Source organism: Cajanus cajan, chromosome 1 (genome assembly GCF_000230855.2).
Source record: "Cajanus cajan strain Asha chromosome 1, NIPB_CcT2T_4, whole genome shotgun sequence".
Lineage (NCBI taxonomy): Eukaryota > Viridiplantae > Streptophyta > Magnoliopsida > Fabales > Fabaceae > Cajanus > Cajanus cajan.
In genome coordinates this window covers 17,752,024-17,776,769 of record NC_138517.1, presented here as the reverse complement: position 1 = coordinate 17,776,769, position 24,746 = coordinate 17,752,024, and the positions used below count along the sequence as shown (strand labels likewise).

Below are 24,746 nucleotides of genomic sequence, written 5' to 3'. Positions count from 1 at the left end.
AATTAGAAAATTTGAGTGATTAGAGGTAATTAACTTATTTAAATGGTTATATAGGTGGTTAATTTGTAATATTATCTTTTATTATTTAAAAATTTAATAATAAAAACATGTAGAAAATGTGTAGACAAAAAAATGATTATAAACTTATGTACTCTTTTTATATATAGGTATAGATGAAACAAAATTATTACATTTATAGAAAAAGTTGCTAACAATTAAAATATTCATACAGGTAGTGTTTTAAAAGGATCAATCGGTTGAACTGGGAATCAACAACCCAACCAATCCGAGCATGTATTTGGCTTGTTAGATAACAGTATCATGAATTGATATTTTGGTTGAACCAGTGAATTAGACCGATTCGACCATTGGAGATTCTTTTAAAAAGAAAATAAAGAGAACACACACCACATGAGAATTAAACCCATGTTCCTTGGTCATGAATAGAGATTTATCAACCTTTGCACCAACAAGTTTAATTATTATATAAGTTACTTAAATAAGTTATATAGTATAATTAATTTTAAACTATATATATAACACTATAATACATATACACATATTACATGTATTATTTTGTGACATCAATTACAAATATATATATTATATATTCACACAGTATTTATATTTTTAATTTGTATTAATTTATATAGTTCAACATGCAAATTTTTCATGTATTTTTTCATACAAAATAAAAATAAAGATGATTTTGAATAAGATAGGAATTGAATCCAAGTGAATATGATTATTTAAAATATTTTTTTTTGGAGAATTCTTTAAAACACGATATGAGTTTATTAAAATTTATAAGTATGAGATATATATAACATAAATATTTTTTAAGAAATTAATATAAATTAGATCATGCGATTCGATTAATGACTCATCGATTCAACCTCTAACTTATTAATTTAGTACTTTAACTGATTTGATAATCGGTCCAATTTTTAAAATTATGCCTATAAAAGAAAAATAATGAATAGAAAATATTGTAGAAATAAAAACAAAATACATAATTAATAGTTTTTCCTTCCTTGAAAACATAAGGGCGCATTCAGTTTTTTCTGCCCTGAAAACCGAATGGATGTGCATCACAAGTATTGGGAAACATGAGAAAGCCTTGGAAGTTGAAAAACCAATGAAACATGAAATCTTACCAGAACGTGGAAATCCATAAGATCAGTAAAACAGCAAAACCAGTGCACAAATTTGAGTGTTCCAGAACTGCGAATTGGGACGTTAAACCAATTTGCAGTTCTCTTCAATAACTAGCGAAATGTGTGATTATGGTACGGTGGTTATATCTGGCTCGAACATATTTAAAGGGTGATTTTTTTTTTCCTTTTCATTGTATTTACACCTGACTTAAACATATTTGTTTTTAACAAAAAAATACATGTAGTCTCTCTTAATTAAAAGAAAACAGCAATGGAGATATAGAAAAATAAAATAATAGAGAGAAAAGATCGGAGATGATAAATATAAATTTTAATTTCTCAATTTATACTTAATCAATATAAATGAAATGTACTATTTGTGTATTCCATACCATTAATAAAGAGGTTTGTGTTATTTGAAATCCATATTTTTTTTGGGATAATTTTACCCTTATAATTAACTTTTTACAAATTATAATTTTTTTTTCTATAAATCTCACTCTATAACTGTTTATATCTTTAATAATTATTTATTATTATATAATTTTTGTTACATATTATTTTTATAAAAATAATTCACAGATATAAAAAAAAAAAACCTTCTAAAGAAATTATAAATCAAAAATTAGGATTAGGTATATGAACCGATCTAACCCATATCCACATTTTGCACGTGCCAAACAAGTTTGATCCATAAATGAATTTTTTTTTCAAGCTCATATATGACCTGTCAAAATTGACAAATAATCAAATCCGTCTATGAGTCTAAATATATGTCAATTATCCTATATGGGTAGTCAAGTGAGGGGTTATGATTTTGCACTAACAGTACTAGTTAAAATCATGTGACATTCTCACAACTTGTTACGAATTATTAAATTCACCAAATTAGCGAAAAAATTGACAAAAGAACCAACTAAATCTAAAATAGATACTTAAGGACCAAAACGTGTTCTTCTATTTTAGGTTTTAAAAACTTAATTAATAGAACATGTGTCCAAAATAACGGGTACATGTGGAGTAGAATAAACAACCTCAAATATAAAATTACTAAACTTGTTAATATTTAATATTATTATCTTAGTATAAAAAAGCAAACACTTTGCATAATTTTTTTTTTTAAATGAGGGGAGCCCATCCCATTTCTAATTAATGTTGTCATCACAAAACATTGTAAAAGTAATAGAAAATGTAAACAAATTGTAAAGATTAAATTAAAATGGTGAAAAATATGTTTACCGGACATAAAAAAATGATAAAATGATAAAATTGTGTTAATAAATTCAAATGCACAGTACCTTTTAATTTTGATATTTTGTGGCATTTATCTCTCTATTTGGTTTATAAATTTTAAACTCGACAGTGATTAGCTAATATATCCGTCAAGTAGTCCAAGTAGTGTGGAAAAATAACAATGAAGGAGAAGACTGAATAGTTTTTCTACCATGACTCTCAGAAATTTCTTTTAAAATTATTATTGTTATTTGCTTGGCATGGAATTGTTTAGTTAAAAGAATGTAGTGGATGACCCAATAGTCAGTCAACCAAGACCTCGACTTGTTGCGTATGGCTTTTGTGCATCAACTTATTGCTCTTTCGGTGAATAAACTATAAACTATAAAAGTATCTTTAACATCGCATCATAAGTAGAAATTGGTGAAATTCTCTTTTTCATTTATATATTATTTAACATGTCTAAGTAATCAATGTGAAATTTCAGACTTAAACTCCAACAGAAATTACGCGTCCTCAAACTTACATGTGATATATGAAAACAATTTGATTTCTTCGATCATATTCATAGTAGAGAGAGAATGTAACCTCTCGATATTGTTGATAACAACCTTTGTGAAGTAGTGATTTATCAATATTCGCAATATGTAAATGGATATTTAGCTTTTCCACCATCATTTTCCTTCAGCAGAGACACTTATTTATAGGGGGCTGGGGGCATCAGGCAAAAAAAAAAAACATTTAAAGAAAGTAATGGGTAATAAAGCATCAACAACCAGAAAATAAAAGTCATTGAAATGTGATATTAGGAGTAATTAATTTTAGAAGATGTTAAAATCGTTACACTCTTGAAGACCCTTAATTTTTGAAATTATTTAAAAAATAATATTAAAAATGACTTTAAAATTTGTGAGAAGCCCATGTATCTCGAGTATAGGGGGCAAATCAACTATTTTGCATTTCAATAGACTTTCTTGGTCCATGTACATGGGCGCAAGCCTCACCACTCTTATTAGGGTCTTTATATGTCTATATTACAATATGATATATAAACTATTTTTCAAAGGCAATATTAATCAATGTAAAATTTCTTCCTTTTGTAATACCTTATATAGAACACCTAGACACGATCATTCAACAACTAGTATGCAGCGACATATTACGTAATGTTCCTGTGTTAGGATACACACTCCAATTATCCTTGTTAATACGGGTCGGGTCTAGGGTCACGGTTTTCTCGTCTAATCCGGGTAGTCCGAAGGGGTAGAGGGTGCCTGCAAAGACACTCTAACGCCCAAGTCAATGCTCGGCGTAATAAATGCGGTAGTTAAAGTTAAGTTACATACCTTCAGAGTTGGTCTATTTATAGTGCTTCTTATTGGGCCACGATTAGGAGTTGGGCCCCGAAAAATTACGAGACTAAACTGACGTGTTACGTTAATTAATCTCCGTAATAGTGCTTCGGGATCGGTTCGTGACTTGGCCGAGCACACCGACCACTATTGTTACAATAGTGGTCGGTGGGCTCGGGTGATACACTGGATCGTCGGGTTGGCCAAGTCCTCGGGTGTTTGGGGTTGGCTGAGTTCTCGGGTGTTTGGGGTATTCGGCACCATACGGTATACAACCCCCGCAGCGTCGAGGATGGAAAGTACGAAGACGGTTGATTCTGTTTCTACGGCCCGACCATTGATGATATTGTGCTTTTCGCTCGGGTGGTTTTTGGTGACCTCCTAGGGGATAGATCACGTCGAACTTGGGGTGGCAGTTCGTGTAAACGCGTGCTAGTCGAGGCCTGAGATGAGTAAATCTTTGGCCGAGATCTAAGATTACACAGTTTGAGATGAGGTTCCGGCTCTAGGCCGAGACCTAAATGTGTCTTAAGCGGAGACCTTGGGCGAACAATTTTCTAATCATTACCTAAGATAACCGAATTTTGGCCGAGACCTGAATAGGGGTCAGGTCGAGACTTGGTGGGAATGCTTTAGTCCGAGTCCCAAAGTGAATAAAATTATGGGGGTATCGTGCGTACGGTCTTTACTGAGACCTATTGTCGACGTGAGTTGGGCCGATGCCGAGAGGAGTGGGTTGTATCAAGAGGAAGTTTGTACCGAAATCTTCACTTTACCCATCTTTTGTGGAGGTCTTAAACGTGTGGAGTCACGTCAACACCTTGGCCCGATAAAGTCTATGCGGAGACCTTTGGTGTGTATGTTATTGCTGAGACCACGAGATGAAGCTCATGCCGAAGCCTTGGATGTGGGTCCTAGGTGCCTTGATTTCATGCCGAGACTTCGACAGGGAGAAGCGCTTGCCAGGGTCTTGGTCGTGTTCATTTTAGCCGAAGCCTCGATGGGGTGAAGTCCTAGCCGAGGTCTTGGGCGTGTTCATATGTGCCGAGACCTCGATAGGGAGAAGCGCTTGCCAGGGTCTTGGTCGTGTTCGTTTTAGCCGAAGCCTCGATGGGGTGAAGTCCTTGCCGAGGTCTTGGGCGTGTTCATATGTGCCGAGACCTCAGCGGGCATACCCTGCCACGTTGGCCCTAGCGGTTATGGGCCCAACGGTCACCAAATCTGGACCGTTGGCTGGCCCAGATCCAACGGTTGCCTATAAATAGGAGGGAAGGGTGCGTGGGGATTTACTTGCTGTAAATTTTCCAAGCGCTCTCGAAATTCAACTCATCCGATCTAACCGACTAAGGTAAATTTTGTATTCTTTATTTTTAATAATAAATGGATAGGGGTTATTCGTCGGCCAGGAGCTGGACGTCTTCGGGGTCGTCGGGTAGAATGCCGAATGAAGAGGGGTCGGACACGAGTGAGATTTCAAGACTACCTCCCCTACAGTGCGAAGTGGTGTTCCCTTCCGACTATGCCAAACCAGACGATAGCGGTGATGAGGTAGTTGAGGTGTCTCCGCCGGTATCATTGGTCGTGGCTCTAGCACGAGCCACCGAAGTAGACTGTAGGGGCGTAAACCTGATCGGTCAGCCAAGTCATCATGGCGAAACCGTTCCCGCTGAAGAAAGTGATGAAGATTTGGAAGTGCTCAGAAACCCTCGAAACGAAGGTGTGATTGTGCCGAGTACCAAGACGAGGCCAAAGATTGACTATGGCATGGTGGATATGCCGGGATACGAATGGGTGGATGGGGAGGTCGGCATATATTTTTCGAAGTTATCCGATCAAGGGTTGTTGGATACATTTGTGTCCCTGGAGAAGTGCTTTGGGGGTGAGAATGACGAGTTCCCACTATTGGCCGAGGCGTGTGAGGACGAGGGAACGGGTACCGACTTCGTGTTTTTAGAGCGGAGAGTCGGAGAGGACGAGTTCTTCTACGCTTATATGTGCTAGTTCGAGGATCTCGGCATACAACTGCCGTTTGAAGACTTTCAGATGGGGGTTCTCCGAGCACTCAATGTGGCACCGACCCAACTGCATCTGAATGCATGGGCCGCGATGCAAGCCTTCCGAAACCTGTGCTTAGGGTTGGGTCTTACCCCCCAACCACTTGCTTTCCTCTATTATTACATTTGCAGGCCGAGCAAGCCCGTGAAATGGGTCTCGCTGGCTCGGGTGCCGAAACGGGGATTCTTACGAGCCTTCACTTCCTCTTACAAAGGTTTTAAGAGTGGTTTTTTCAAAGTCTGTTGGGGGTCAAACCTGAAGAATTGCTTCTATGACCGAGAAAGGTCTCCTCTGTTCCCTTTTTACTGGACGAGGCACCCGACGCGTTACGAGGCCATCCCCGAGACACAGCTCCCGGCCGAGGACAGGGAGATCGTAGAGCTCCTCAACAAATTGCCGAAAGGCCTGCCAGTCCGAGGCCTTTTGGACATTTTCGAAACGTCTCATTTTGAGGCGGCCTTGCTAGGTATGAGTTTAAGGCTTCGGTCGTTTAACAGTGTGTTGAATTGATGTTGAACTTTGCTTTGTTGCAGGATTATTAATGGCCGGAGGCAAGCTGGACGTGATGGTTATGCTGGCCCAAAGGGCGAAGGAGGCGAAGGCTAGCGGGAAGGTCCCGCCGGCAAGGACGGCGCTAAAGAATCCGCGGGACAAGCCCGCCCATGTCATTATCCCGGTGGTCGATGCCAGGAAGAAGGGAAGTACGTCTCGGGCGAGGGGTCCCGAGCAGGATTTGGAGTCGGAACGTTCGAGCTCATCCTTGAAACGCCCAAAGCAGTTGTCCCTTGAGCAGTCAGGGTGCGGTGCCTTCGCCATCCCGGCTGTCGTGGCCGGCTCGAATTTTCTTACGCCTAATGTTCAGACCGAGAACTTGGTCGGCCTGGACCTTGCTACTGGGGCCGGGCGTCAATACTTGGAGGGCATGTCTGCCGAGGCCGTGTACAAGTTTTTCTGTGAGCTTGATACTCGGACCTCTCTCGTTGCCAAGCATGTCATGAATAGGCATGCTATTTCAGAAGAGAGAATGTATGGCCGGCTCAAGGAGGCCGAGGCCACATTGAAGGAGGCGTTGGCTGCCAATGCCAAGTTAACAGAGTCGGCCGAAGAATTGAAAAGGATCGCCGACACCAATAGAAGGGAGGCCGATGATTTGAAGTTGGCTGTCCAGAAGATGAAGATCGACGCCTCCGCCTCTGCCAGTGAGATTGCAAAGTTGAAGGAGGCCGCCACCAAATTTGAGGCCGAGGCAACCGAGCAAATCCTCGCCCAACATGATGCTGGATTCCGTCATGCTGTGAGGCAGGCCTACCACTTCTGTGAGGTCCCGGCTGACTTCAAATTCGACGTTATCCGAGACTTCTTGGGTGGCAAGTTTATTAGCTATGCGAAATTTCCACAAGGGGCGCAGCCTGATGCCGACGCCCCTAGGCAAGGTATTTCTAGCCAACCTCCTGTACAACCGAACGAGGAAGAGGAAGATCCAATCATTGACATCGTCGGTGATGGGAACCCGGAGGCTTCAGGGGCCGTAAGAGAGGCCGAATTTTGTGGGGGTAGTGTTAGGAGTAGTCACTTTTATTACCGGGCCTTCATTGCTTTTTGTAATCGGTCATTGGTGCCAGGGTAGTTAGGATTTTTTGTAATTAGCCGTATTTCTCAGCCATACCTTAATGAAGATTTTTGATGTTAATGTTTGGGAATTACCGACTTCTTTCTTTAACCAAGTAAGTAAATTAATGTTCGGCCTGCGTGTGTTTGGACCGAATTTTCCTGTAATGTACATTTTGATCATGTTCGGCTTAAACGTGGTTCATTTTGATTATGCAAGTATACGCCGCGAGTGTTCGGTTTTTTGACGATGCGAGTGTATGCTGCAAAAACGTTCGGCTTTTATTATTCGTGTGTGGTACGGGTGTTTAGTTTGGGCGATACTCGGTCTAGGGACATCCTTAGCCGAGGAGAATTCTTGGGAGGGAAACCTGTAGGGATCAAGCACACCACTGTAGTGGTCGGCCATAATCGTTTGATATTGTTTAGTGTTCGGTCTAGGTACATCCTTAGCCGAGGAGGTTCTCGGGAAGGAAACCTTTAGGGCTCGAGCACACCACTATAGTGGTCGGCCATAATCGTTTGATATTATTTAGTGCTCGGTCTAGGTACATCCTTAGCCGAGGAGGTTCTCGGGAGGGAAACCTGTAGGCCTTTTAGTGTACATATTGTAGTGGTCGGTTGAAGATTGCTCGGCGTGTCGCGTTCGCTTATAGTGCTCGGTCGAGGTGTGACCTAACAAACTGAAATAATCGTGATGCAATTTGTTTTTATTAATATGGTGCCTCGTTAAAAACCTTGCCGACCCAAAACCCTCCTTAGGGAAAAAAGAGTCGGCCAAGGAAAAGAGTGCACATACATCAACTATAATACACTTTTAAATGTGAAGAGTTTCAAGTCCTCGGAATTGGTTCTTCTGACAGGTGCTCCAATTTGTAAGCCCCATTGTTCAGGTTGTGTCATACTCGGAAAGGTCCGTCCCAAGTTGGGGCGAGTTTCCCTTGTCTCGAGTCTTTTCTCGCGTCGCCTATGGCCCTCCAAACCAAATCTCCTTCTCGGAATTCTCTGGGATTCACCCTGCTGTCGAATCTTCTCTTGTAGCGTTGTTTGGTGGCTTCGGCTATAACCTAAGCTCGGTCTCGAATGCCCTCGACGGTGTCCAGGTTTACTTTGAGCTCGTCTTCATTATTCGCTTCGTCAAAATGAGCTCGGCGGAAGGAAGGCTCCCCGATTTCCACTGGAATCATTGCGTCTGACCCGTAGGCCAGCCAAAAGGGAGTTTCTTGTGTGGTTGATTGGGGAGTGCATCGGTAGGCCCAAAGTACCTCGGGTAACTGCTCGGCCCATGCACCCTTTGCTTCTCCTAGCCGTTTCTTTAATTCTATTAGGATGACTTTGTTGGCGGATTCGGCTTGACCGTTCATTTGAGGATGCTCGACCGAAGTTACCTTGTGTTGTATTCCTAGGCCGTCTAGGAACTCATTGAGTTTTCGGTCGGTAAATTGAAGACCGTTGTCAGTTACTAGGGTATGCGGGACGCCAAATCGGGTTATGATATTCCTCCATAGAAATTTTTGAACTTGATGAGCCGAGATGCATGCCAAGGGTTCAGCCTCAATCCATTTGGTGAAAAGGTCCACGGCGACAATGAGGAATTTACATTGCCCCTTAGCAATCGGGAAAGGCCCAAGTATGTCGGACCCCCACTTGGCGAACGGCCATGCGGGGGGGATCACTAGTACAAAAGACCCCTTTTACGTCGGGTATTTAAAGCCATTTACGTCGGAAAAGCATCAGACGTCATTACGGGAGACATAAAATTTATGCCAGGGGTCAAAAACCGACGTAAATTTACGTCGGACGCACCAAGGTCCGACGTAAAAAATCGTAAAAATTTAAAAAAAAAATAAGAAAACGCTGCAAGCAGAACGGACCGTTCTGCTTGGAGAACGGCCTGTTCTCCATGGAGAACGGGACGTTCTGCTAGCAGAACAGGCCGTTCTCCAAGCAGAACGGCCCGTTCTGCTGGATAAACCCAGGCAGTGGTCACTTCCTTCTGCAGCTTCACAAACACGAAATGCAACACAAATATTATTATGAAAAATACATCCCAGAAAACACAAACATCGGTTAAGGAGTGGTCACTACCTCATAGAAAAACAGATGGATATATGGTTAAGCCATTTCCATCAACACGCGAAGAAGAAACAACGTAACTTCGAAGAAGAAAAATAGAAGAACGTGAAGATGAGGAAGACAACCACGATTTGAGGAGGAAGCGGAGGGATGAGGAAGAATCCACAACGCGCGGGAGAACGTGAAAATGAGGAAGAATGCCACGATTTGAAATCTATACTGCGCGCCCATCATTTAAGGAGTTATTTACGTCGGACAAAGATGAGTCCGACGTAAATGAGATAATTTACGTCGGCTGCTTTAATGTCAGACGTAAATTATCTCATTTACGTCAGACCCATCTTTGTTCGACGTAAAAAACTCCTATTATTTATGAAACTGCCACCGCATTTTTACAACGTCGGGTGTGCTAGTTTCTGACGTAAATGAAGAGACGTAGTAGCTCCTTTTTCCACTAGTGGATGCAATGTAGTTGTTCGGCCGGTTGGTGGATCAAATTGTCGTGCCTCTGACATGGTTGGCACTTCTTCACGAAGGTTGCGCAGTCAGTACTCATGGTCGGCCAATAGTATTCAGCCCGTAAGAGTTTGGAGACGGTGGTTCTCGCTCCTGAGTGCATTCCGCAAATACCTTCGTGAACTTCTCGTATCACATAATCGGCCTCGACGTGGTCTAGGCATTTGAGCAATGGGGTGGAGAAGCCGTGCTTGTACAATTGTCCGCCAATGATGACGTTTCGGCTAGCCTATGTTCTCAGCCGTTTAGCTTCGGCCGGGTCGTCAGGTATGATCCCATTGGTGATGAGTGCTTTAATCTCGGCTCGCCAATCTGTGGGTTCATCGGGGTCGGCACGGTCGGTGTTAACATTCCCTACCATTCCCTCTTCGAGACTGGGTCAGTCAACCTCTTGCTGAATGATGTTTTTTAATTGGCCCGGCTTCTTCGTCGCAGCCAACCTAGCCAACTGATCGGCTCGCGTATTGTCCTCTCTTGGTATTTGTTCGATCAATACCTCCTGAAAGTTCGTCTTCAACTTATGATAGACGTGGTAGTACCTCATCATGTTATGGTCTTGTAGCAGTCGGCTAACAAAATATATGGGAGCTTGGGTGCCTTCTTTTTCTTGTACCAAAACTGAGCTAATCGCCTCCTCGAACACGGCCAATTATATCAGTAATGGGTTCAGGGGATCAGGCTTCGTCAGGGTAGGGGGCGTCGCTAGGGTCATCTTCAATGCTTCGAAGGCCTCTTCGCATCGTCTATCCCACGCGAAGGCCGACGCCTTTCGCATGAGTTTTGTCATCAGACTGATCTTGTCGGCCAATCAAGGGAGGAATCGAGACAAGGCGACCAATCGTCCCGCCAATCGTTGCAGTTCTTTGAGGTTGACCGGGCTACGCATGTTTAGCACAGCCTGGCACTTGTCTCGGTTTGCTTCTATTCCTCTTGCGGACAACATGAACCCCGGGAATTTGCCACCCTTGACCCCGAATGTGCATTTCTCGGGGTTGAGCCTCATGTTGTGCTTGCGCAACTCACCGAAGATTTCGGCCAAGTCGGCCACGTGATCGGACAAAGAGTTGGACTTCACCACCATGTCGTCCACATAAATCTCGATGTTTCGGCCAATTTGGTCCTGGAAGACTTTGTCCATCAACCTCTGATAGGTTGCCCCGGCGTTCTTCAATCCAAATGGCATCACTTTATAGCAAAAATTGGCGCTCTCGGTGATAAACGCCATTTTCTCTTCGTCGGCAGGGTGCATTTTTATTTGGTTGTAGCCGGAGTAGGCGTCTAGGAAGCTAAAGATTGAGTTCCCGGACGCGCCGTCGACGAGTCGGTCAATGCAGGGGAGTGGATAAGCGTCTTTGGGGCAGGCTTTATTTAAGTCGGTGTAATCGGTACACATTCTCCATTTCCCAGTTGCTTTTTTGACCAACACCACATTGGCCAACCAGGTGGTGTAGGCGACCTCCCGGATGAACTTGGCTTGCAGTAGTTTCTGTACTTCGGTATTTGCGGCCTTTCTTTTCTCGTCTCCCATCTTCCTCTTCTTTTGGGCAATGGGTCGGGCATCTCGGCAAACAGCCAATCGATGACACAAGAATTTGGGGTCAATCCCTGGCATGTCGGACGCTACCCATGCAAACAGGTCTCTATTGTCTCGAACCACTCGTCTCATCTGACTTGAATCGACTTCGGTCAGTTGGGATCCCAAGTGTATAATTTGCCCAGGTTTTCGACCAAGCTGAAATGGGACGAGGTCTTCAGCGGGTTCGACTCGATCTTCTTCTCCTAACCGAGGATCTAGGTCAATGCCCTCGGTCACCTCCTGTCTAACCACATTCACACCTCTTGTCTTTGTCTGCGAGTCGGCAATAGGTTGCACCTTCAAACTAGAGAGGTAACATTCTCTCGCTGTTTTTTGATCGGCGTGCACGGTGATAACCTGTCCCTCCTTCGACGGAAATTTCATGAATAGGTGTGGGGTTGAAACAATGGCCCCCAATGCGTTGATTGACGGTCGGCCTAACAGAATGTTGTACGACGTGTTTGCATGGACCACAATGTATCGGATCTTGATGTCTCGGAAAGACCCTTGATCGAAGCCAAACCGGGTGTATAAGTCGATGCTTCCCCTCGTCATCACCCTTTCGCCTGAGAAGCCTACCAGTGGTTCGTGGTACGGTTCTAGGCTCTCCTCCGGGATTCCGAGTTGTACAAAGGTGTTCTAGTATAAGATGTCGACCGAGCTCCCCTGGTCGACCAAGGTCTTTTTCACAATGCAATTATGCATTTCGACTGAAATTACCATGGGGTCGTCCTGAACAGGATCGACGCCTCGAAAATCTCGATCGGAGAAGGTTATTGGTGGCATTCTTGACCTTCTCGGCTGGTTCACGCTATTAACCGATCGCATTGCTCGGAGGTATCTTTTCCATGCCAAAGAGGTGGACCCTCCTCCGGCAAAGCCTCCGACTATTGTATTGATTACTTTCCTCGGTCGGTCATTCTCCCCCCTCGAGTGCCGTGATCGGTCCTGCTTCTCGGCTGATCGGGATCGGTGACGTCGGTCTCTTGGTTGGTGCTCCTCGCGGGGTGGATGTCTTCTTCTCAGCTGGTCTTGAAAGGTAACAAAATTTCTCAGGTGGCCTTGTTTTATAAGGTCCTCAAGCTTGTCTTTTAATGTCGAGCATTCTTCGGTCGAATGTCCTCTATTTCGGTGGAAACGGCACGTCTTAGCCTTATCGGCCCTTGGAGGGGTGTTCGCTCGTTTCGGCATTGCGAGGATTTCCGAGGCAAGGGCCTGCTCCATCACCTTGGCCCTACTTGCATTCAGGGGCGTGTAGGCTTTGTAACGTGGTCCTCTCGGGGGTCGAGTGTTAGCCGGTTCAGCATAAGTCTCTTTCATCGGCTCTCGCCCAGATTCCTTTCGACCATTGCCCTCCTCGGCCCTAGCTTGGTTTCGAGTCTCGGCAAGTTCTTCCATCTGCATGTACTTCTCGGCTCGTCGCCTGAGGTCGTTCAGGTCAACGGGTGGTTTCTTGCATAAGCTATTAACGAATGGCCCCGACCTGAGGGCAGTGCTTAGCCGGTCCAGCGCCACGGCAGGATTGAGATCGCCAATCTCCATTGCAATCTTGTTGAATCGGTCCATGAAACGTCTCAGGTTTTCCTTCTTTTCTTGACGGACCCCCGCTAAGGCTAACGAGGTCGTCTTGTAGGGCTTGCTCGTGGCGAATTGTAGGGTGAACTGGGACGACAACTCGTTGAACGAGTCAATGGAGGAGCTCGGCAATCTGGTGAACCAACTTAAGGCTCTTCCTTTCAGTGACGTCGGGAATATTCGGCAGAAATCCGAGTCGTCTTGAGTGGAAAGAGTTGCTTGAGTCAAGAAAACGTTCAAGTACTCCTCGGGATCGGATGATCCATTGTACTTCTCGATCGGCATGCTCTTCCAATGATCCAACAGGGTTGCGTCCATTATCCTTCTGGAAAAAGGATGTCTGAGGGAGTGGACGGTGGTGTCGGCCTTGTTGGCTATTAAAGATGTGACCGGAGTTCGGGTGACCTGGTCGGTTGGGGCGTGATAGGTGGATTCTTCTTCGAGTGTGGGAGTTGACGGCACATAGGTTTGGTTCAGGTTCCGGAGCTCGGCGTTCTGTCGACGTAGCTCGGCCAGCTCTCGGGAATCGGCTTCTCTTTGCCTTTGGATGGCCGCCATCTCCTCACGCAGTTGGGGTAAGTCATCTTGGAAGTTAGGTGGGGTTTGATTAGTATTCGGCTGTATCACGGGTTTAGGGTCGGGTCTAGGGTCACGGTCTTCTCGTCTAATCCGGGTAGTCCGAAGGGGTAGAGGGTGCCTGCAAAGACACTCCAACGCCCAAGTCAATGCTCGGCGTAATAAATGCGGTAGTTAAAGTTAAGTTATATACCTTCAGAGTTGGTCTATTTATAGTGCTTCTTATTGGGCCACGATTAGGAGTTGGGCCCCGGAAAATTAGGAGACTAAACCGACGTTCTACGTTAATTAATCTCCGTAATAGTGCTTTGGGATCGGTTCGTGACTTGGTCGAGCACACCGACCACTATTGTTACAATAGTGGTCGGTGGGCTCGGGTGATACACTGGATCGTCGGGTCGGCCAAGTCCTCGGGTGTTTGGGGTCGGCTGATTTCTCGGGTGTTCGGGGTATTCGGCACCATACGGTATACGTAATGTTTTCACAATATCGTTTGAAGGAGACTCATATTTTAATAATAAAAACTCAATGAGATACTTGATGTCTTTATATAAGTTTTTAAACATAAAAAAATAAAAATAACATACAATAAATAATACTTAGTAGTTTGTAATAAGAGGATGGAAGTTGTTTGAAGTAATTATAAGGTTAAAATAATTTTAAAAACATGCACACTACAACAAAATAGAATTTTAGTGGCATTTAATATAATTTTTAGTGGCAATAAAAATTGATATAAATTTTTTTACCAGCATTTTTACATTAGCTATTGTATGCAATGTCGCTAAAACATTTAGCGACAATTATTCTAAATGTTGGTAAAAACCCTTATAATGATAAAAAAGTGTATAACTTTTTGTGACATTTTTTACTTTCTAGTCGATGTGGGACTTGTAAGATGAAAGTTGTCTTCTACTTATATATTCTTTTTAATTTTCTTATTTTTTTAATTACCTTATTTCTAGTCGATGTGGGACTTGTAAGATGAATGTTATCTTCTACTTATATATATATATATAGGGAGCATATCAAGTGAGAAGGATTTATTATGAGAGATGAGAGGATTAAAATATAACCCTTAGATTAATTTCCTCTCACTTGATTAAACCCCAAATTTTATCTCACTTGATTAATCTAAGGGTTATATTTTAATCCTCTCATCTCTCATAATAAATTCCCTCTCACTTGATATGCTCCCATATATATATATATATATATATATATATATATATATATATATATATATATATACAAACTGAATTATTTTTATAACGGAGTAAAATATCTCCTAAATTCCAAAATTTTCATAAATGAAATATTTTTATTAGTGCATTAAAAAATAGTTTGGTTTAGGTTGACATAAAACATTTAAATTTGAGAAAATAATTCTCAAAAAAAACAAAACAATTCCATTAGTTTCAAGCAAACTATTTGTTGGTCTGTATAGAAAAATATTTATTGAGGGAGGTCAACCCATTATATAGATTTTAGTACCTTAGTGAATTAGTCTCTAGCTTTCAGCTAAGAGATATCTTGATTTACTAAAAAAGAAAACAATTTTTTTAGTTAAGTTCTTACATAGTTTAATTAAATTCTTACATAGTTCAACTTGGTTAAATTTTTATCAACATCGAGATATGAAGTGAAAAATGTCATCTAAAAATGATTGACGATAACATATGTTTCGGAATCCTAAGTATCTTCTAAGTAGCATTGATCTCTCTAGTAATTATTTAATACACTACAAGAAAATGACGATTTTGCGACAGTTATATGACCTACATTGCGATGGTTAAAACTGCCGCAAAGACACAATTGCGACAGTTCACCAACCGTCGCACAAATGTCCGTCACGAAGGAATTTTGCGATGGTTACTGAAACCGTTGCACAAACCGTCGCAAAATTGGAATTGCGACTCTTACAGCACCCGTCGCACTAACTGCCTCTAAATCAGTCGCTAAATATTTATTTATTATTTTATTAAATTTTTTAGAGGTCTCAAATTCGGTTGTTATTCTTCTCAAGGATTCTATTTCACAATATTTCACTTTTTAGCATGTTTTGTCCTTACTTACACAGTTTCTGGGACATTTAGCGACGGAATTGAATTCGGTCGATATTTTGGTCGCTAAATTATAAATTTTGATTTTTTTAGCGATGGAATTTAATTCGGTCGCTAAATAATAGTTAAAATTAGCGACAAAATCGAATTCGGTCGCTAAATATTAGTTAAATTTAGCGACAAAATTAAATTCGATCGCTATTTCGGTTGCTAAATTATAAATTTTGATTTTTTTAGCGACGAAATTTAATTCGGTCGCTAAATAATAGTGAAAATTAGCGATGGAATTGAATTCGATCGCTATATAGTAGTTAAATTTAGCGACGAAATTGAATTCAGTCACTAAATTATAAATTTTGATTTTTTTTAGCGACGAAATTTAATTTGGTCACTAAATAATAGTGAAAATTAGCGACAGAATTGAATTCGGTCGCTAAATAGTAGTTAAATTTAGTGACAGAATTTAATTCGGTCGCTAAATAGTAGTTAAATTTAGCGACGAAATTTAATTTGGTCGCTAAAGTAAAAGTTTTGATTTTTTTAGCGACCGAATTGAATTTGATTGGTCGCTAAATATTAGTTAAATTAGCGATGAAATTGAATTCGGTTGCTAAATAGTAGTTAAATTTAGCGAGGAATTTAATTCGGTCGCAAAATCAGAAATTTTGATTTTTTTAGCGACGAAATTAAATTCGATCGCTAAATATTAGTTAAAATTAGTGACGGAATTGAATTTGGTCTCTAAATCAGAAATTGATTTTTTTAGCGACAGAATTAAATTCGATCACTAAATATTAGTTACAATTAGCGATGTAATTCTATTCGGTTGCTAAATATTAGTTAAAATTAGCAACGGAATATATTTTTTTTTGAATTTTATATCTTAGATTTAAGATGAATAAATATATTAAGTTAATTAATAATTTATTTAAAATATTAAAATTTAATTTATAAAAATAATATTTTAAAAGAGAAGGGTTATAATAACATCGGTGTAACTTTTACTAAGTATTACATCGCTCAATAACTTTATATTAAATATAAATTTTAATTATAAATTCAACCGTTAGATTGAAAGTTGTTTACTCTTAGATCATATATACAGAATCTTACATGAATTTAAGATGATTTGATACTTCATTCTTGTAAAATAAAATTGACGTAATATATACATTTCAAATAAAATATGAGAACTTTTATTACTATTACGTTATTGTTTAATTTTAACAAAAATTGATATAAACATATAAAGTGATATGAACTTTCAATCTATCGGTTGGATTTACAAAATTCACATTTAATATAAATTTATTGAGCGGTGCAATACTTAGTAAAAGTTATACCAGTGTTATTATAACCCTTCTCATTTTAAAATATATAAATTATTACTTAAACTTTTAAATTTATAATAAATAATTTAAATTGTATCATAAAATTAATTTTAAATAGAAATAAGTAGATTTTTAATTATAAAAGTAAGTATATATATAAATAAAGATTAATTAAATATAATATAATTATTATTATTAGTAATATAATTATTATATATATTATTATATATTTATAACGGTCCGGATATACCAAAATGATAAGGATCCAAAAATAATATAAGTATAAGATTGTATAGTTGAGGATAACTTAAATGAATTAATTTGTACTACTTATACTAACAACATGCATTTACTTTTGGGTAGCTTATCTCATAAGAACTTCACAGTTAAACGTGCTTGACTTGGAGTAATGTAGAGATGGGTGACCTTCTGGGAAGTTTCCAAAAATTGTATAATTGAGGACAAAACATGTAAAAACTTAAGTATTGTGAAATAAAACCCTTAAGAGGCCAAATATGAGTGGTTCATAGCGACCAAATTTGCGACATCTATAAAATTTAATAAGATAAAAAATAAAAATTTAGCGACCGATTTAGCGACCGATTTATTCGGTCACTAATTTGGTCCCATATACTTCAGAGACCAAAATGATTTCAATCATTTAGCGACCGAATTAGCGACCAAAAATTTTTCAGTCGCTAAATAGCTTAGCGACTGATTAAATTCGGTCGCTAAGGTAAATAGCGACCGATTTTTGCAATTTAGCGACCGATTTCGGTGGTTGCTAAATTACATATTTTTTGTAGTGGTACAAATTAATTCATTTAAGTCATTCTCAACTATACAATCTCATTCTTATACATCTTTGGATCTCTCTCATTCCGGTGTGTCCGAATCGTTATAAATATATAATAATTATATTACTAATAATAATTATATTATATTTAATTAATCTTTATTTATATATATACTTACTTTATAATTAACAATCTACTTATTCCTATTTAAAATTAATATTATGATATAATTTAAATTATTTATCATAAATTTAAAAGTTTAAATAATAATTTATATATTTTAAAATGAGAAAGGTTATAATAACACTGGTGCAACTTTTACTAAGTATTACACTGCTTAATAATCTTATATTAAATGTGAATTTTGTAAATCCAACCGTTGGATTGAAAGTTATTGAGCGCTGTAAGTAAAAGTTATATTGGTGTTATTATAACCTTTCTCTTTTAAAATATTATTTTTATAAATTAAATTTTTACATTTTAAATAAATTATTAATTAACTTAATTTATTTATTCATCTTAAATCTAAGATATAAAATTCAAAAAATGTATTTATCCTTGTTTTATTTTCTAATCAATTTTTTCTATATTAATTATTAGTAAAATTTAATAACCTTTAATTTAATAATTGGATTGATAAAATTTAACTTATACCATGAGTTATTGAGCGGAGTAACTTTATTAAGAGTTACTTTGTGAGTCATTTGATTTCTCCTCCTCTCTATCTCTCTCTCTCTCTCTCTATATATATATATATAATTATTTTTTTATGATAATTGTGTATCTTATATTAAACCAAATATATATAAAATTGTTAATAAAATATAAGTTTATTAAGATAATATCATACTTCCAAAAGAAAAATATTACTTTTGGTCTAATCTACTATTAAATGTATTTTTAATCTTAAACTTTATCAAATTTCACCGTAATTTTTGAACAAAATAATATTTAGTTTGTACCAAAAATAACTTTTAAATTCTAATTAAATAGGGGTTATATATATATATATGTGTGTGTGTGTTATATTCAAACCTAGAAGTGATTTTTAAGTTATTATTTGTGAAAAGATAATTAATTTATCAAATATCTCATATTTAATTAACTATTAAAATAATAAATTTCATAAATTATTTATTATTTTTTCAATATTCTCGAATTAATCCACAATTAAGATGTATTATTAATTTCGCTAACACATAAAAAAAATGTAACATATATATATATATATATATATATATTTTTTTATTTTTTATTTTTAGCTTCCTAGGATTAACATAAAACTTTTTTATTCTAAAATAATTTAAAAGATAGAGAAATAAAATTAATATATTATATTAAAATATTTTTTCCTTTTTAACATTTCTAAATGTAATTACATGTCATTATTTTTTTTTTATTGAAAGTAAAATTATATAATTTTGGAGTGTGCATAACTTTGTGTGAATTTTTATTTCAATTTTTGTCTTGTAAATTGCGACGGTTAGGAGGAACCGTCGCAATGTTGGAAAATTTTGCGACGGTTTTGGGAGAAACTGTCGCAATTTTAAAAAAATTTGCGACAGTTGGTAGAAACCGTCGTATGAAGGGTCGCAATATCAAAGCGACGACGGTTTCAAGATAATCGTCGCAATTTGTCCGTCGCAATTCATCATTTTCCTTGTAGTGATAGGTGTGATAATTATCAAATATGTTAATAAATTTTATCCAATTTAAACAATTATTAAATATATCTTATGGTTCAAGATGTTATTTTTGCCCACAAATACATAGTTAAAGTTAATTTCATATTTAGGATGAATTTGACTCATATTAGGTATTTTTTAATAATTTCTATATTAAAATGTGACACAAGGAGAAAAGAACTTGAAAATTACATGGTCTAAGAAGAAATCAACCTAGGATTACTCCAAGCCTGTAACACCCTATTATTTTAATATTATTATTGAGTCTTTTCGTAAATTTATTAAGTTTTAGGGGTATTTTTGTAAATATTAATGGCATTTTTGCAGTTTTATTAAAGTTTGAGGGGTAAATGGGTAACTTGGAACGGGCTGTTCCAAAGTTGGAACGGGCTGTTCCAAAGTTGGAACGGGCCGTTCCAAGCAATAAAAGGATACTGAAATTTTAAGTTGGGAACGGGCCCAGAACGGGCCGTTCCGGAAGGAGAACGGGCCGTTCCGGAAGGAGAACGGGCCGTTCCGGAGGGAGAACGGGACGTTCTGCTGAGAGTGAGAATGGGCCGTTCTGGTTTTAGAACGGGCCGTTCTGCTTTTTGGAAACGGGCCGTTCCAATTTTAGAACGGGCCGTTCCAGTTGAAAATTTTGCACAGATTCGAAGGTTCCAGAACGGGCCGTTCCGAAATCGGTACGGGCCGTTCCGGGTAACCCAGATTGCCTATAAATAGGAGGCATGGGGGGGTGAAAAATTATAACTGTGAAGGGTGAAAAATTTTAGAGAGAGAGAGAGAGAGAGAAAGAGGAGGGAGAGAAAGAGGAATCTTGAGGAGGAGATTCTATCCTAGTTCCGGTTATTGTTTAAGGAGAGAAGTGGAGGTTCTGCCCTAGTTCCGGTTATTGTTTAAGGAGAGAAGTGGAGGTTCTGCCCTAGTTCCAGTTACTGTTTAAGGAAAGAGAGGAGGAGGTTCTGCCCAAGTTCCTATCTATTCAGGTACGGGGGAAAAGGGGATTATTTATATGTATAGTACATGAGGGAATTGGGTAGAGGAAGAATTCTTTAGGATTATGATTGATTTTACAATTATTTGATTTGGAGAATTATTGGTTCTATTAAAATTATCTGTGTTGAGGTTTATAAATATGCCTAAGTGTAGGAATGATGATCTGTGAAGAAGAATGAATTGTAAGGAAAATGCGGTGAGCTAGATTTTGGAATAATGAGGGGTTTTACTGTTTATATTAATTATTCTATTGATTATTATATTAATGAAAGTTATTGTTATATTACTTGTTAAGAATTAATGATATTGATGTGAATTGCTTGAGGGGTATGTAAACCCTATTTTATTGAGCTTATCTGTTATCTATGTAATATGGAATTGCGTACGTGATATGAATTTGAGTTATAAGATGAAAGGATGTATGAATGTGATTTTGATTGTGATTGTGGTGCCTCACATCGATGACTAGGGATGGCACGGCCCCTGGGTATGTGGTGCTACAGGGAGGGCGTGACCCTAGCAGGGTGTGGGATGAGTAAGACAATTAACACACACCACTTATGTCGTTTATGGCAGCCCTGACATAGGGTTAATTGCAAGAGATTGTATTGATTGTAATGTGATTGTGTTTCCTCACACCAAATGACTAGGGATGGCATGGCCCCTGGGTAAGTGATGCTACAGGGAGGGCATGACCCTGGTCTGGTGTGGGTTGAGTGAGGCAATTAACCTGTATCACTTGTGTCAGATATGGCGAGGTCTTGGCATAGTGTTAATTGTGAAATTGGCATGAATTATAGATGTTGAGATAATTGTTATATTGATGTGAATGAGGAAAGGTAAAAATGATAGTGCTAATTATAAAATCTAAATGGATTGTGATGGATTGATAAATTATGATACATGCTCGTAAATATTTTATTAAATAAAGAAAATATGATGAGATTTTAACATGGTGTGTTTGGATGTACTTTGCATATAGATATCTTCTTTTCTCACCGTATAAATTGTGGATATTTTAGGTGGAGAGGATCCGGCTGCAAGTGGCATATAGGATGCCAACAGTTTTATTTTGGGAAATGCTCTGATATTGTGACATCGGGGCAAAGGATTTTTAGGAGCGAAATATTCGTGTGAATTTGGTACTGTAATATTATTTTGAAAACAATTTGTAAAAACTCTTGTGTGTTATGTGTTATATTTCTGCTAATGTGGTTGTTCGAAGTTTCTCATGTGAACCCTTTTACTGTAATTGAAAGATTTATTACAATATATGTGTTGGGGTAGTAAGGGTGTCACATGTAGTGGTATCAGAGCAGGTCGATTCAATCGGCCGTAAGTTATGAGTCTGCTATGCTTGTTTGGTAGATGAATGGTGTAGTAAATTGATTGTTGAATTTATTGATATAACGACGATTGATTAAATTTGTTGTTTTAGAGTATGATTGTTAACTTTTCTGGGAGGACAGAAAAACAATGGCAGGAGGTAGAAACGATCGTGCAATCGCTGATGCTCTGCAAGCGATGGCTCAGGCTATTGGTAATCTGAACCAACGACCAGAGATAGATTGGCTAGAGAGATTTCAACGAAATAATCCGCCAAGCTTTCGTGGAGGCTATAATCCTGATGGAGCTGCTGATTGGATTTTTGAAATTGAAAAGATATTCCAAGCTATGGGATGTCCTTTGATACAGAAGGTAACTTTGGCCGTTTTTATGCTTTCTGGAGAGGCTGGCATCTGGTGGCAAGGTGCTTTGCAAAGAATGATGGCTGCGGGAACTCAAGTAAACTGGGATAACTTCAAGCGGCTGTTCTTGGAGAAATATTTTCCCCGAGATGTGAGACATAAGAAACAGGTGGAATTCCTTGAATTGAAACAAGGAGAGAATTCTGTGGCTGAATACGTGACTAAATTTGAAGACTTGGTTAGATTCTGCCCTATGTATGATGGTGTAGACAATGAGGAGGACAAATGCGTGAAGTTTGTGAGCGGTCTTCGCCCTGAGATCAAACAAGTGTTCAATTATCAAGGGATTACTCACTACCATGAATTGGTAAACAAGTGCAGAGTATTTGATGAGGACAACCGAGCAAGGGTAACTCATTATAAGAGTGGAGGACCGATGAGAAATACTAAGTTTGGTTCAGCTAATAAGAATAAACCTTATACCAAGTTTACAGGGGACTCAAGTTCTAAGGTGAATCATCAAGGTTCTACGCAACAAAGAAGCCAAGTTCCAACGGTTAGCCAAACTTCTGGAAGGGGAAGTGTGGGTTTTGTTCCACACAACAACTGTTTTAAATGTGGAAAGCCAGGACATAGGGCAGTTGATTGTCGGATGCAAAGGATAATGATATGCTTCAAATGTAAAGCAGAGGGACATAAAGCTAGTGAATGCCCTCAGAGTAGGAAAGAAATAACAGAGGCTGGAGGGAGCGCTAGCAAACCTCGAACCACAGGAAGAGTATTTGCTTGAGTGGTGCTGAAGCTACTCAATCCGAAGACTTAATTCAGGGTATGTGTTTCATTAATGGAACTCCTTTAACCGTTTTATATGATTCTGGTGCGACTCACTCTTTCATATCACATGCGTGTGTGTCTAAACTAAAATTACCTGTCTCTTCCTTGTCTTTTGAGTTAATTGTCGAAACACCCACTAGTGAATTGGTAATCACTTCTGATGTCTGTTCAAAGTGTTCTCTGACTATTGAAGGTAGAGATTTCATTGTTGACTTAATTTGTTTACCTCTAAGTCAACTAGATGTTATTTTGGGTATGGACTGGTTATCTTCCAATCATGTCCTTTTGAATTGTGCTAGTAAATATATTATTTTTGGGGAGTCTGTTGAAAAAGTGAGTAAGGATTATTTGACTGCCAACCAAGTTAAGGTATCTTTGCAAGAAGATGCCCAAGTGTACATGTTGTTAGCTTCTCTGAATTCCGAGAAAAATGTTTTGGTAAATGAACTTCCTGTTGTGTGTGACTTTTCGGATGTCTTTTCTGATGTGTCTAGCTTACCACCCAGAAGAGAAGTAGAATTTTCCATAGATTTAGTTCCAGGAACAGGACCTATCTCTATTGCACCTTACAGGATGTCACCCATAGAGTTAGTGGAACTAAAGAAACAAATAGAAGACTTGTTGAAAGAGGGGTTTGTGAGGCCTAGTGTATCACCTTGGGGAGCACCCGTACTTCTAGTCAAAAAGAAGGATGGTAGTATGCGGTTGTGTGTAGATTATCGCCAGTTGAACAAGGTGACCATTAAGAACAAATATCCGTTGCCTAGGATAGATGATCTTATGGATCAATTGGTAGGTGCTTGTGTGTTTAGTAAAATCGATCTTAGATCAGGGTACCATCAGATTAGAGTTAAGAGTGAAGATGTACCTAAGACAACATTTAGGACCCGTTATGGACACTATGAGTATCTAGTAATGCCTTTTGGTGTGACGAATGCTCCTGCAATTTTTATGGATTACATGAACCGGATTCTTCATCCGTACTTGGATAAATTTGTAGTTGTCTTCATAGATGACATACTAGTTTATTCTAAGACTAAAGAGGAGCATGAAGAACACTTAAGGGTAGTACTACAAACCCTCAGAGAGAAACAACTTTATGCTAAATTGTCTAAGTGTGACTTTTGGCTTGAGGAGGTGAGTTTCTTAGGACATGTAATTTCAAGTGGGGGATAGCAGTGGATCCATCTAAGGTTGAGGCTGTGCTTAATTGGGAGACACCTAAGTCAGTTAGTGAGATTAGGAGTTTCCTTGGATTGGCTGGATACTATAGAAGATTCATAGAAGGATTCTCTAAGTTAGCATTACCCTTGACAAGTTTGACTAGGAAAGGAGTTATGTTTGTATGGGATAGTAAATGTGAGGATAGTTTCCGAGCCCTTAAGGAAAAATTGACTAGTGCACCTGTTTTAGTATTGCCTGATCTTAGCAAGACTTTTGTGATTTATTGTGACGCTTCTAAGATGGGTTTGGGTGGAGTGTTAATGCAAGAAGGAAAGGTCGTATCTTATGCATCTAGGCAATTAAAAATACATGAGAGGAATTACCCCACCCATGATCTTGAATTAGCAGCAGTGGTGTTCACACTTAAGATTTGGAGACATTATTTGTATGGTTCAAAATTTGAA

General features: G+C 38.8%; 1 protein-coding gene and 1 long non-coding RNA gene across 2 annotated transcripts; one reads left to right on the top strand and one right to left on the bottom strand.

Moving 5' to 3' along the window:
• Positions 1-12,212: 12,212 nt before the first annotated feature.
• On the bottom strand, positions 12,213-13,706 carry LOC109793311 (uncharacterized). The gene has a single exon (XM_020352777.2). The coding sequence runs from the start codon at positions 13,704-13,706 to the stop codon at positions 12,213-12,215; it is 1,494 nt and encodes a 497-aa protein (XP_020208366.1).
• Positions 13,707-19,878: 6,172 nt separating this feature from the next.
• LOC114915436 (uncharacterized) lies at positions 19,879-21,826 on the top strand. The gene is made up of 2 exons (XR_014434343.1): positions 19,879-20,586; positions 21,619-21,826. It is a non-coding gene; the product is annotated as an uncharacterized LOC114915436 (long non-coding RNA).
• The last annotated feature ends 2,920 nt before the right edge of the window (positions 21,827-24,746 follow it).